General features: G+C 36.3%; 1 protein-coding gene across 1 annotated transcript in view; it reads left to right on the top strand.

Annotated features, from left to right (window-relative positions):
• Positions 1-8463, top strand: part of SEC23A (SEC23 homolog A, COPII coat complex component) — a 65346-nt gene extending 56883 nt beyond the window's left edge. The window contains exon 20 of the mRNA XM_060004654.1: positions 7045-8463. Within this exon, the coding sequence (XP_059860637.1) occupies positions 7045-7134 (90 nt within the window). The 3' untranslated portion in view covers positions 7135-8463. The remainder of the gene's footprint in view (positions 1-7044) is intronic.
• The last annotated feature ends 6197 nt before the right edge of the window (positions 8464-14660 follow it).

A 14660-nucleotide genomic window follows, 5' to 3' on the forward strand; every position in this document is an offset into this window, starting at 1 on the left:
TGGTAGGAATATTTTATAAATAATCAGAGAAGTGGAAGGAAAATTAGAAGAATACCACATCCTAAATGATGAGGGAGGACGTTATAGAAGGAAGAAGAAGGGAGTAGCAAATATTGAGGTGCTGCAGACACTTGCTTTGATGATTAGGAGGTTATTTTTGGCCCTTGGTAAGCAGCTTTAATATAGTGGTTGAGTAGCAGATAGATTGTAAGGAATTAGTAGGTGGTAAAGAAGTGGAGGTCATAAGTGTAAATGATTCTGTGTGTGTGTGTGTGTGTGTGTGTGTGTGTGTGTGTGTGTATAAATGATTCTTTTGCAAATTTAGCCTGAGTGAAGGGTAGGATGATTGTTACTACAGTAAGGGCACAGAATTTATTTGTGGACCAAGTGTAAGGAGCTAATGTAAGGGAGACACAAAAGAACAGTGTATAGATGTTTAAGATCCTCAAAAGGAGACAGTGTGATCACACGCATTGTGTGGTGGTTAAGCATTGGTAAGGAGGCAGGACATTTCTTTCTGCAAAAGCAAAGGGTGAGAAGAAGGGTGAAGACAGAGAAAGATTTTTGAGGTGGAGAGAAAACTCACATTGGATAAGCCTGTTTCTTTTCAGTAAAAGATTATTTGCTAAGAGAGAGAAATGCTGGGGTTAAGAACTAGAAAATAGAAAAGATTAAAAACAGCTATAGGGAATATAAGAAAGCAACAGAAGATGAATAAAAGACTTTTACAGCATGGTGAGGATCCATTTTATTTACTAACAGTTTCTTGAGCATGCTTCTGTAATGTTCTCTAGCCGTGCTTTGTAATTCAGACATTGCATTGGGGCTAATTTAGGACTGGAGGTAAGAAAGATGGACACAGCAAAGGGAGTAGAATAATTGAGAACGAAGTTAGATAACTGAATGTGGGGTCCAGGCTGGTTAGAAGAGCAACGAAGCAGTAATTGGGATTAAGGTCCTTTTCCTTTGAATATAGAGGTGCCTCAAAAGTTTGCCTTGGGCTTCCCTGGTGGCGCAGTGGTTGAGAGTCGGCCTGCCGATGCAGGGGACACGGGTTTGTGCCCCGGTCCGGGAAGATCCCACATGCCGTGGAGCGGCTGGGCCCGTGAGCCATGGCTACTGAGCCTGCGCGTCCGGAGCCTGTGCTCTGCAATGGGAGAGGCCACAACAGTGAGAGGCCCGCGTACCGCAAAAAAAAAAAAAAGTTTGCCTTGAATTCTGTACATTCACTGTTTCTCTGGGTGATTGTATCCACTCCTATGGCTTCATCTTTCATCTGAGGCTAACTTGTAAATTTCCATCTTTGGTTTGGTTTCACAGTGACCTATAGACTGGAATTTCTATAACTGCCTGCTGCACAGCACTAGAGTTTTCTGTAGACACTTCATAAGCAGCATGCCCCAACTTGAACTCTTTCACACTATCTTGTACTGACTGACTTTCCTATTTTTATAGAGGGCCCCACTGTTCTCTCAATTCCCAAGGCTTGGAACTTTAGTCATTTACATCTTCTCCTTTCTGCCCCTAATTACTGACTTATTTTCGCTGTCCATTCCCTCCTTTCCTTGTCACTAATCGAAGTCAGGCCCTTGTTACTATTCACATAGACTGTTGGAATTACCTGCTCTTGGGGCTTCAGCCTTTTCCTCCATTTTGGCACTGGCCAGAGTGGTCCCCCTAAAGCCGTTCTAAGTCAAAGCACTGCCTAGAAATCTTTAATAACCCCCTACTGAGTTACATAGAAGTTCTATATTGCTATTGAGGGTCCTTTGTGGTATGCTCCAAATAGCTTTGTCCACTTTTAGCTACTCTTTAGTCTTTTTAGCCAAACTGGACTTCTTACTCCACTCTGAATGCACTGAGCATGTGACTTGTCCCTATCACCACTTGTAACACATCATAGCCATCCCTCAAGGCTCAGTGCAAAGTTTACTGACTCCATGAAACCTTTTCTGTGATTGCATGACTGGATATTGTGTAATATCCCTGGCGCTTCATCCCCACCCCCTTGTTTCATCTATTTCTGATGACACTTATTTCTCCTGTTAGATTATAAATTACTTAAGGGTGATAACTGTGTCATTTTCATCTTTGACTTTCCACAGTACCTTAAACATAGCATATATTGACTATAATAGATCTGGACAGGAGAACAGAGAGATGCTTTAGGAGTGAAGAAGCTTTCGTGATATAGATAAATAAATTGAATTCACGATCTAAAAGTCCTGAAAGGTGAGGAGTTTTTTACAGCAAAGAAAGGAACTTACTCTTGGAAGGCATTCAAAGGGTACACATAGCACATGTGAGAAAATTTGTGCCCATATAACACATATACATATAGACTCTCAATATCACCCCTCACCCTCTTCCAGTTGCTGGGGGAACAAAAAGCCAAATATTACTGTGATGTGGAAGTTTGGAGTACAGGATGTACCATGAATCAGACTTTCCATTATACTTAACTCTAGTTAACTGAGTATTGGTTTTGGTTCTGGATCCCACAACTTAAGAAGAACTTATTTAAGAAAAAAAAATCACAAGAATATAGAAAAGTAGCACCAATAAATAAAGTTACTAGAGTTCATGGAAATGGTGAATAATCAATATGAAGGGGAGGTTAAAGGATTGAAGGATACTTTAAAATAGTACTTGTCAGGGGTCACATATTCACATGCCCCTAGGGACCAGGTGAACAAATGAGTGAACCTGGCTGCATATAAGAAAACTTGACTCTCAGTGTCAAAAAGCAATACCTGGAGGCAGCGGGATATGGCAGACTAGGGTTTGTGGGGAGGGTACACAAATCCTTTTCTAAAGGGGGTAGTGTTCCTCCCCTCCAGATGATTGTTGTCATACACATAATTCAATTAGCAAAATGTTGTGAGCTCACATTATGAAGACCAAATAAAACCTATCTCTTTGTGGCTGAATTTCTGCATTAAAAAAACATGGTTTAGTTCATGGAAATAATGGCTTGTTCCTTGTTTGGGGAGGTTTAAATTACAGCATGGAGATGTAGATGGAAGACATATAAAGTAAAGAACTTGTTGAGCTGTTAAACATGGAGAGGCATCATTCTGGGCTGGTAGTTGAAAACTCTGCAGGTTACTAAACTTCCTATGCCTTCTCTTCCTTGTCTGTTATAGAGTTTGATGACACATACTTGATATGCCCAGTAATACTCAGTAAATATTAGTTATTAGTTTTCCTTTTTATCACTGGAAAAAAAGTCTCTCTAAAGATATTTAAGATAGGAAAGAAAACCTATTTTTAAACTGAAGTTTAATTATTACTGCCTGGAAGTAGGGGCATTAGAGACATGAACAAGAGCCCTAACACTTAAGCCAGACCCTGAAAGATGGAGATTATTTCATTGGATGAATATGATGGAGAAGGAAATCCCAGGCAAAGGAATAAACATGCATCTTGTTTATCTGATTCACTCATTTGTTTATCCATCCACCCATTCATCTATTCAGTACTCAGTTTTGAAAGCCATCACCTTTGGAGAAACTTAAGTGTACTTACTTGTTATTAAGTGAATTCTTTTTATTGATTTGATAAAAAGTTGTTTAAATATTTATAGTCATTAAGTTAAATTATGTCCTTATACTATATGGTGGTTTTAATTACATTGTTATCAGGTCTGTCTCTCCTTAGATTTTTTATAAAGTGTTTTCCTCAAAGAGGCAGTTGAAGACAGTTTGGGTTTCTTCTCATTATTGCATTTTAGAAAATATAATCATCTTTTCCAGGAATACACTTTAAAAATTTTTGTAATTTTTTGGCCACTCCACACCGCACATCATGTGGGGTCTTAGTTCCCCAAGCAGGGATTGAACCTGCTCCCCCTGCATTGGAAGTGCGAAGTCTTAACCATTGGACCGCCAGGGAAAGCCCCCAGAAATGCATTTGATTTAGCAAAATTTAGGAATTAGTTACAGTTACACCTTTGGGGGAAGCTGACATTTGATCCTATCTTTTATGAATAGATTCTTACAAAAACAAAACAAAAAAATTTCTATAGGATTTTACTTAGACCATTTCTTTTTTTAAGATTGGTTCCAAACTATTTGAAAAATCTTTCATTTGTATTAAACTTTTTCATGTGTCTAAAAACAATGAAATTTTGGTCTGACATATTTAAATCAGTGTTTCTCAGTCTTTATATTTTGTTAAATTTGAAAACATCCCTTTCCTGTAATGCTGTTTGAAATGTCAAAATTAAATAAATACGTTAATTAGAAGTAAGAAAGAAACCAAGAGCCCTAAGGTCTTTTTTGACCTATGATTTTTGTAAGAGAAATTATGTTAATATTTTTATAGATAATAATAGCTAATAAGCTGAGTCTGTACTGTGTTTTAGTCATTATGCTAAGATTTTCATACATTTCTATTTGTTAAAACACTCCTGTGAGGTGAGTACTATTAATCCTATTTTTCAGAAGAGGAAATTGAGGCTTATATAGGTTAAGTTAACTTACCTCAAATCACACAGCTAAACTGTGACAGGGTCTGGATTTGAACCTAGGTCATTCTAACCCCAGAATCAGAATTTTTAACCATTAAGCTAAATTGATGATTGAAATTTAGGGCGTTAACATGGTAGCCAAGCATTTTACTAAAAATTATGGAATTTAATACCTTAGTTTTCTTTTCGTCAGAAATCAAGTACCCAGTGTAAGTATTATCCACGGATGGCCTGAAGAGGGCACCACTGCAACACTGCTTCTGTGACAGGGTGCTGGAGGTCTCTGTTGCTATAGTGCTTCATATACTAAATGATATAAAGCTTGGAACTTTTTGCTTAATCCTGAATATATTTTAAAGAGAAAAAGAGTGCAGTTGTAAAGTTGAGATCAATCAACTGCAAATTTTTGATAAGATTGAGTTGAGCATTCGTATTAATCACTTCAAATAAGATCACAGTATATGAATTAGAAAATCCATATATATTTTGTCTTGACTAGGAGAAATAGATCTGGGATTGGGTGAATTGAGGTGGAAAATGTGTAAAATGCAAAAAATTCAGGTATAATAATAATAATGTTATATGCCTACTGTGTGTGTCAGGTATTGTTGTGTTTGCTTACAAAGTTTAATTCATTTAATCATTATAACAACCACGTGAAATAGGTTCTGTTATTATCTGTATTTTACAAATGAGGAAACTAAGATTCAGAGAGGTTAAGTAAGTGGCAGAGCCAGGATGTGAGCTCGACAGTCAGGCTCCAAACTCGGAGCTCTTAATTCCAGTGCTGTTGTCTCCCTTCATTATCAAGTTTTTCAAGTTCTTATAAATTCACATATGAAAACACATAATAAAATTGATTTTCCAGTATTCAGGAGAGGTTATGACATATCTGTGGCTATGCCAGCCTAGAACCACAAGACCTATAAAGTCAGAGCTCATATTTGCCACTAACTTGCTGGTATCCTCTGAAAATTACTTAATTTCCTTGTTTTAGGTATTTTATATATACTGATAAATAAGAAACTGGATATCAGGTGAAAACTTTAAAAATCCAGATATAGAAGGCTTCCCTGGTGGCGCGGTGGTTGAGAGTCCGCCTGCCGATGCAGGGGACACAGGTTCGCGCCTCGGTCCGGGAAGATCCCACATGCCGTGGAGCGGCTAGGCCCGTGAGCCATGGCCGCTGAGCCTGCGCGTCCAGAGCCTGTGCTCCGCAACGGGAGAGGCCACAATAGTGAGAGGCCCGCATACCGCAAAAAAAAAAAAAAAATCCAGATATAAAATATTCTAGAAAAACTTTCTTGCTACAATAAAATTTCATTATTAGTGGATTGGATTACTAAGGTAATCAACACAGTTTTTATTAAAATAGAAGTTAGGAATTTTCCCTAACCCTTGTTAATTACTTAGAACCCACAGAAATCAATTAAAATTACTTGAATGAAAATATATAAGTATAGTTTATTTTAAAAATGATATAAATTCTCTTCCTTCCATCTGGCGGTTCTGCTAAAATGTGTGAGTGGAATTTTATTTTAGTAAACAGGCAGCAATAAGGGAGACTTATTTCTTAGTAGTGATAAAAACACCAATACATTCAAGACAAATGAACACTTTACTACTTTAAAGATTAAGTTGGGTATGGAGCTAATGTAAGGCCAATTGGTAAACTGCGGTACAAATCTGACTCTGACCACATGGGGTTAGTGCAGACTCCAAAAGTTAAAGGACATGGTCCACGAGACTGCCCCGACTTCAGATGCCAGCCGAAAGTCGAATCCCAGGTTACCCACACTTCTGACCAACTGGCTACAAATCCGTGTGTGTGGGGGGTGGTGAGAAAGGGAGGGTGCTGGGGTGGGCAGTGGGTGGGTAGAGTGGGTGGGGGGTGGGTTCCCATAACCCCCCTCCCCAGGTTTGGTAATTCCCTAGAACAACTCACAGAACTCAGGAAAGCACTATATTTATGATTACAGTTTTAGTATAAAAGTTACAAGTTAGGTCCAGCTAAAGGAAGAGACAGCAAGGTCTGGGAGGGTCCCAGATACAGAGTTTCTGTGCCCTTTTCCCATGGAATCAGGGTGCGTCACCCTTGCAGCACATTGATGTATTCCTCAAACAGGAAGCTCCGCTGGGCTTTGGTATCCAGTGGTTTTATTGTTTTTGCTTTTGTTTCTCTTAGGCATGATTGATTGAATCTCTAGCCCTGCATCTCTTCCTCCCTGGAGGTCAGGCTCTCTTAAAGCCCAGGCATCTAATTACATGGTTGATCTTTCTGGTGACTGGTCCCTATCCTGAGTCATCTCATCTCATAGCATAAATTCAGGTGTGATCTGAGGGGCTCATGAATAACAGATACTACTTTCAGGAAATTCTAAGGATGTAGTTCCCCTCTCAGGAGTCTGGGAACAGGAATCTGGGACAAAGGCCAGCAGATTCTTTATTATTACAACAGGGAGCATAGACATTCTGCTTAAAATGATTTCCTTGTCTGTTTTTTTACACATTTGTTTATATAAGGTATCATCTCCTGTGTTTTAATCATAGAAAATATCTTTCTTTTCCTCTAGGAGTCTGGAGCACCTATTCTCACAGATGATGTTAGTTTACAAGTGTTTATGGATCACTTAAAGAAACTTGCTGTGTCAAGTGCTGCTTGATGTGCTAAACATATTAAGAACACTTAAGAAGATGAAATAATATTTCAGTTTCTTTTTTTCCCCCTTTTTTCAGTTAATCTGTGGAAACCAACAGAGAGATCTCTCTAGACTCTTTTTGTATTAGTATGGTTTGAGACAACAAATGGAAAAATGTTCATGTTTGTAGATTAAGCTAGAATATAAGAGCAATAAGAACAAATTTGTTTTGCTTGTCACAGTATTATAACTGGTTTTAGAAATTTGAGGTCTTTATAACTTATGTTAAAAAGTAAAAATAGAGTCTGCCTTGTACTACAGAGATATAACTCATTTGTATGTTGCAGACAAATTCAAAGTGGCACTGAATGTTTTGACATTTTGAAAACTTGTTTCTTAATTTTAACCAAAAAGTAAAGCAAATCATCAACAGTAATGATAAATGTGAGAATTTTTGCCTATTCATTGAATATTTTTCTGTGATTTTCAGCACTTATGTATACACTATTTCTGTATTTACTCTGTTAAGGCAGATTTATTTTTATGATGATTTGTTTAGGAATTATTTGACTTTATGTATGGTAATTTTTATGAAGATAATTTAATGTTTTGGTCATTTGAAAAAATTGTTTAGAGATGAAAGTTTTTGGGTAACAATTCCACAGTTGGCAACATATGTGAAATTCCCACAAAGTATTCAACTATGTGATTAAAAGTGATAATTTTTTTATAAAGGGAGATAGAAAATAAACAGTTTGGCACAGTACATTTTAGAAAGGCTTTGCAGTAAAAGGACTTCTGTAACTTCTAAACCAAATTTGGTATTCACTGCATGGTTTTGTTGTTTCCCTTTGTTTTTCTGAGGTAAATTTTACATTATATCCTCCAGTATTTTAAACTATTTTGGGAGTTTACATACTACTTTTGGTTTTTGCTTCCATTTTGTGAACTTTATTAAGTTGTAGTTCTTATTGAAACAGTATTATCTAATATTCTGTTGAATTTTATCATGTGACGCTCAGTTCTATTTTGATTTATTCATTAGTATCATTCACTTTTACCTCTTAAAGTTTACTTGTAGCAAATGTTTACATTGCTAAAGCAAGATATGTTTGACAATGAAATTTATATCAAGTACTGCAAATAAAAGGTGGTGCTATGATATGGGCCCGGAAGGACAGTGTCATGATTGTACTTGCATGAACACTATCATCTGATGGTAAAATAGACAGAAACTTAAAAAAATTGTTTATATGTTATATTCAATTAGAGTAAATAAGTTGCTCTGTTCCATTTTATTTGATTTGAACTGTGCTAGGTCTAAATACCAATAAAATATACTTTTTCTCTGTTTTCCTGCTTATTTTGAAACCTAGTAAGCCTGAAAAGCCTAATGTAAAATTAAAGCATTTATAAAACCTGATATTAGTGGATTAAAAAGTTACTCATTTTAAAAAATAACAGCTTTATTGAGGTTTAATTCACATATTACACAATTCACCCATTTGAAGTGTAAAGCTCAATGGTTTTTAGAATATTCATGGAGTTGTGTAGCCATAACCACAATCAATTTTAGAGCATTTTCATCTCCCAAATAGTTATTTGTTTTTGCTATAAGGAACTGAGGAAAATCCCTGTGATGATGATACATGTTTAGCTTGCCTGGCCCCTTAACTTATATCCTTTAAGAATGCATTGTTTTTTCTTCTCTTGAGTGATGAGCCGCTACTTACTCCTAAACTCTCCTCTACTTCTAAAGCAGTTACAGCCGAAGGTACTAAAGTATCTCTGTATTTAAGGGATAAGGATGAACAAATATATCATCATACCCTTTTAGCTTACCATTTGAAAGAAGTCACCCTGGATAATTTTTGTGTATAATTTAGCTATTACTAAATTGCTAGCTATTTAAATAGACTTGAAGGAAGAAATGTTTAACCCTTTTAATGAACTTAGAGTGGAGAATGAATATTTGCTAAATCACTAGCAGCACTGAGAAGCTTTGGTGTGTCCAGAACTATTAGGGAATTCATTCTTGAACCTACTTACCCCTAGTGGCTTTATCTCTAAAAATGACTTTAGATCTCATCTATGCACACTTACATTTTGTTGTAACAGAATAAATTTATGCTTTTATTGGCTGATTCCAAAAATGATCTGATACTTCCTCTATCCAGTTCTCCACTTGGTAAACTTCCCTCTCATATTCCCTAGCCCAGACTGCATCTAAGGAATGTGCTTGTTTTCCAGTCCAGACCAGAAACTAAGGAATCATTTTCAACTCTTACTCTCCTCAACATCTTTAGTAACCAAATTATACCAATTCTATCTCTGTAATATCTCCCTAATCTGTCTACTGTTCTCCATCTTACTGCTATTCTACCTTCATCATATCTCACCTGGTTTGTTGAAATAGCCTTCTAACCAGTCTGCTTTCCCCAGTCTCTTTTTCTCCATCTTTCTCTTCAATTCACTGAAACGTGGATATGATTATGTCATTCCCTCTGCCCTCGTAATGAAATCCAAACACTTTGACCTGGTAACATTGTATACTACACATCAAATCCATAGCTCTCTCCTAGAAATAGTACAAAGGATGCAATTGGAAAGGTAGTGCTGGAGAGTGGTCTCTAGTTCTACCTAAGCATTAGTCTTAGGTGTGATGTTTGGGGTCAATATAGTGACAAGAGCAAATGCATTCTTTATTGGCTGTTACAAACTAAATGCTGTGGCTCATTGCACTTGGCTTTTAAAAAGATGAATATATTTTTTCAGTTATTTTTCAAACAATACTGACAAATTAGGATTATTTGTTTTCTAATGTCTAGCTTTACATTTTAATTTATATTTTTCCTGTTTCTGATGTACATGCATACATCTTGTACTTTGATGTGCTCAATTTGTATTCATTTTGAGCATTTTATCAAGTAATTCTAGAGATATTTTTGTTTCTTGTTTGCTTTTTAGTAGTTTATGAAATTAATACATTCTCCTTGTGTTCATTCTTTGTTTAATATATTGAAACAAAATCTGGTCTAAGTTTAATGTATTATCTGGTGACTATAATAATAGGTATGCAATACCAAGTATGTAATAGTGAAGTTACATTACTAAATCAGATTTTTTTTCTCTCCCATCCCTATCTATGGCTTATACTGAAATAAAGCCCAATTATTTGGGTTGCAGATGTGATCCTGGAATATTAAGGATTTTTTTAACTTAAGTAAACATAGAAAAATATATATAGTAATGCATCTAAAGCATTTGGAAGGTGGATAGAAATATTAACTTTAGGCTTTTTTAGATCAACATAAAATTAGCTATGTATTTTTAAAAGTTAAGGGTAACAAAGATAAAACCAGGATACATACTTTTTACACCAGAATGTGTAACTTCCAAACAGTAGGGGAAAAGAAGCAATAAAAATAATTTGATCAATCAAGAGAAGGCAAGAAAGATTAAGAAGGCAGCATGACAGGGAGATCAGCTCGGTGCTTTGTGACCACCTAGAGGGGTGGGATAGGGAGGGTGGGAGGGAGGGAGATGCAAGAGGGAAGAGATATGGGGGTATATGTATATGTATAACTGATTCACTTTGTTACAAAGCAGAAACTAACACACCATTGTAAAGCAATTATACTCTAATAAAGATGTTTAAAAAAAAGGCAGCATGGCAAATGGGAAAGCATGGTAAATAAGAAACACAAAAAGGAAGAAATAATGGATTAATATTTTTTAGTGAATTTTGTGAAAATGGAAAAATACTTATTGGTCTTTCACTGTAATAAACAATATTACATGTACTATTTTTGAACCTTCTGCAAATGTGTCTTAAGACTTTATAAAAATTGTTCTTTTCATGTACCCATGCTCTACAGAGTATAGCCAGGTTGGTCATTCTTTGCTCATAGTTGATTGAAGAACACTTTTTATTAACTTCAAAAGTTTTTTTTTTTCATGTAAAGCAACAGATACACAAATAGGAAAACAAAGATAAGTTTAATAGAGATTCATAAAAATTCCATTTCACAATAAATTCCTAAATTCTTAAAACTGTTTTTTTAGGATTTATTTTAGTGGCTTTCAAAAAGCTTCTTGGTCTAAAAAATTCCACTAAAATATATAAACCAGAAAATTCAAGATAAATTCCTATTACATTTGGTAAAACCCTCCAAAATTTTTCTTTTGCAAAAAGGAGAGCAAATGGCTCAGTGCTGGTGAACATTGACATTATTTGATCCATTGATTTAGAACAAATGTCCATTTATGGTGAAAATGATCAAGGCATTTGAACATTGCTCTTTTAGTTTCTTCTGACCATTTAAGACCAACATCTTTTTGTTGCTTTCCTGGCATTCTTTGAATTTGATTCTTCAGTGTAAATGCCTATCTTACATTTTGTCATTGCAAAGCTAATGACAAATAGTCTTCTAATACAATTAGAAGTCTTCTCTACAATTGCTGTGTGCTGCTCTTCGAGGAACAACTTAAAAACTTTTAATGTTTTACTGTACATTGTTCAATTCTGTTTAGGCTGCAACCGTTTTGATTTCTGATCAACCTCATCTAAAACTTCACACCAAGAAAAATTTCTAAATTATGCCACTAATGTACTGATTTATTTTCTTGGTTAGTACTTTAGTCACTGTTATGGCCTCTCCCATTGCGGAGCACAGGCTCCGGATGTGCAGGCTCAGCGGCCATGGCTCACGGGCCCAGCCGCTCTGCGGCATGTGGGATCTTCCCGGACCGGGGCACGAACCGGCGTCCCCTGCATCGGCAGGCGGACTCAACCACTGCGCCACCAGGGAAGCCCAATACTTTAGTTTTAAAGCAATAGTTTAAAAAGACAATTTTAATTGTAAAGATACTAAGATTCAGTAAAAGTTTCCATATACACACTAAAATTTGCGCTTACGAAAAAGATTACACCTCAGAGTTCACAGTGTTTCACTGTTTCAAAATTTAATCACAAACAAAAACTCCAAGTGGTCATATATAGATTGAGAGAATTGTTTTTTCAGCTTTGCAATTACTGTGCTGGTATTATTTGAACCTACTGTTTAAACACCAGGATATTTAGAACCATGGGTATTGAAGACACAAAATCTTCCCAAGGGAGCTGTAATGATTTTAAAAAATGTTACTAACTTAACCTTCCAAATGCAAGGGTGTCTGTGTATGTTGGGACTGGATTGTATGGGAGTTCTCTGAATCAAGTTCCATGTAGAACACAATGTTTATGAAAGGATAAGTAGTAACAATGTACTAATCAGAAGGTTACACACATATTATTAAAACTCAGCAGTAGCCATAGCAATTGTATAGATTGTAGACCAATAAAAATTGTTTCATGTTGGAGTATTTTATCACTGACATTATTTGGAATTGCTGGCACATGGTGATAAAACTCAAACCTAGTGTTCTGTCCTTGTTACACTATTGTCCTCAGACACTAAACAGTCAGGTTTGATTTACTCATATAAGAAATTTCAATGAAAATTACAACATATTTAGAATTGAACAATAAAAGTACTCTATCAAAACCTGTGGTATGAGAAAAAGGATTATATATCAAGGGATATATATTGTTTTAAATGCAACTGGAGAAGAAGGATTGAAAATAAATGAACTTTGTATTCAATTCAAGAAAATGAAAAGCAACAACAAATCTAAGGAAAGAAGGGCAAAGGAAATAATAATGATAAAATAAGAATTTTAATGGGATAGAAAACAAACAAAATAAATGGAGGAGATGTTTCATAAAACCAAAAAGATAATAGCTTTGAAAGTCTTAAACCCATTTCTAAAGCTAGGAAGGAAATTGGGTATCAGCTTATCTTCTGAATAATCTTTTACTGGAAATCTTAAATGAATAATTATTCAATTTTTTTTTATCCAGGCCAATTAAGAAGCATCATTGTTTAGTTGTTTAATTATTTAGTTGTTTAATTAAAATTTATCCTTTAATGAATTTCAGGGAAAACTTGATGTTAAAATCATATTTACTACTTATGAATGTAGAAGTAGTTATGAAGTTGAGAAATTATGGAATTTTGTAGTTAAAAGAGTCCATTGAGGTCATTAAGTCCTATCTCCTTACCCAGTTCAAGAATTCCCTCACAGTGTCCCTGATGGTTGATCATCCGACCTCTGTAGGACACTTGCAGTGACAAGACAAGAGAGCTGTAAATTGCTGAGTGCTACAAGTGACTTACACTTTTAGAGAAAAGATAGTGAATTGGGAGGGATTAATATGTGACATACCAAAATAAGCCTGGACCAGAATTTGATGGTGAACATTTAAATCTGTTTTACACAACACATTCTGAGGACTGTAACCATTGATCCACAAAGCCATCTGGCACTCTGATACTGTCATTAAAAGAGAGCGGGGCAGCCCATAATGCAGGAAGTGTGTGCCAGTTTAGAAATATGCTTTCCAAGCAGGGCATCAGGCACCCACTTTCCAACAGAGCCCTATGTGTTTCCCAACTTCAGTAACCGGAGTACATATTTAGGTGAGAAAAGGGCATTAAGAGGCTGGTGGTGCGAATCTGTTTCCTAGGGGAAATGTGGCCTGATCTGCTGGGGAAAATTCTATTTTCTGATCTGTGTCAAGATCTTGCTTAGCTGCCTTAATGGGGTGAAGCAGCCACAGAATGATCCTATGTATACATTTAGCCTGTTCTAAGGACTGCACCGTTGGTTTACAAATAACTTAATCCTCAGAGGTTTAAAAATTAATCTTCATAAAATCCTTGTGAGATGCTGATAGGTCAAGTATTTTGCATGTTTGAAAACATTTGTGAAGAAAAATTCAACAGAGATGAGAGAATCATAGCACAGTGCTTCTCAAACTTGACCAGGTATAGGAATCACCTGGTAATGATAAAATGCAGATTTCGAAGCAGGTTTGAAATTGAGTCTGAGATTTTTGCATTTCTAACAAGCTCCCAGGTGACAGATACCATTGCTGCTTTCTGGACCACAATTTAAATAGCAAGTTCAGCTGGAAGCAACATTTTCACCATGGTTTGGAACTTCCATAAGAAGAAGTCCAGCAGTCAGTTGGAGATGTGCATTCTGGAGTCAGGAGACTCAGGTTTGGGAACTGTAAGCATAAAACTGATAACTGAAGCTGCGGGTTTGATGAGGTTTCTCTTATTTAATTTTTGACTAAGTGCTAACAAGGTAGGTAGGGAGAACAGAGTCAGACACAGTCCTCCTCCGTTGAGCACAGATTATTCCATCATGTATGGTCTCTTGAAATGTTTAATTCTAAAATTCTTCTTTTAATGAGAACATTAAGCCAACTGATTTATCAAATGCATCATTTTCAGCAAGGAAGTATTTCTATTAAAAAGGCTATCGGCACTTCCCTGGTGGCCCAGCGGTTAAGCATCCGCCTGCCAATGCAGGGGACCCGGGTTTGAGCCCTGGTCCGGGAAGATCCCACATGCCAAGGAGCAACTAAGCCCGTGTACCACAACTACCGAGCCTGTGCTCTAGAGCCCGTGAGCCACAACTACTGAGCCCACGTGCCACAA

Source organism: Delphinus delphis, chromosome 2, assembly GCF_949987515.2.
Source record: "Delphinus delphis chromosome 2, mDelDel1.2, whole genome shotgun sequence".
Classification (NCBI taxonomy): Eukaryota; Metazoa; Chordata; class Mammalia; order Artiodactyla; family Delphinidae; genus Delphinus; species Delphinus delphis.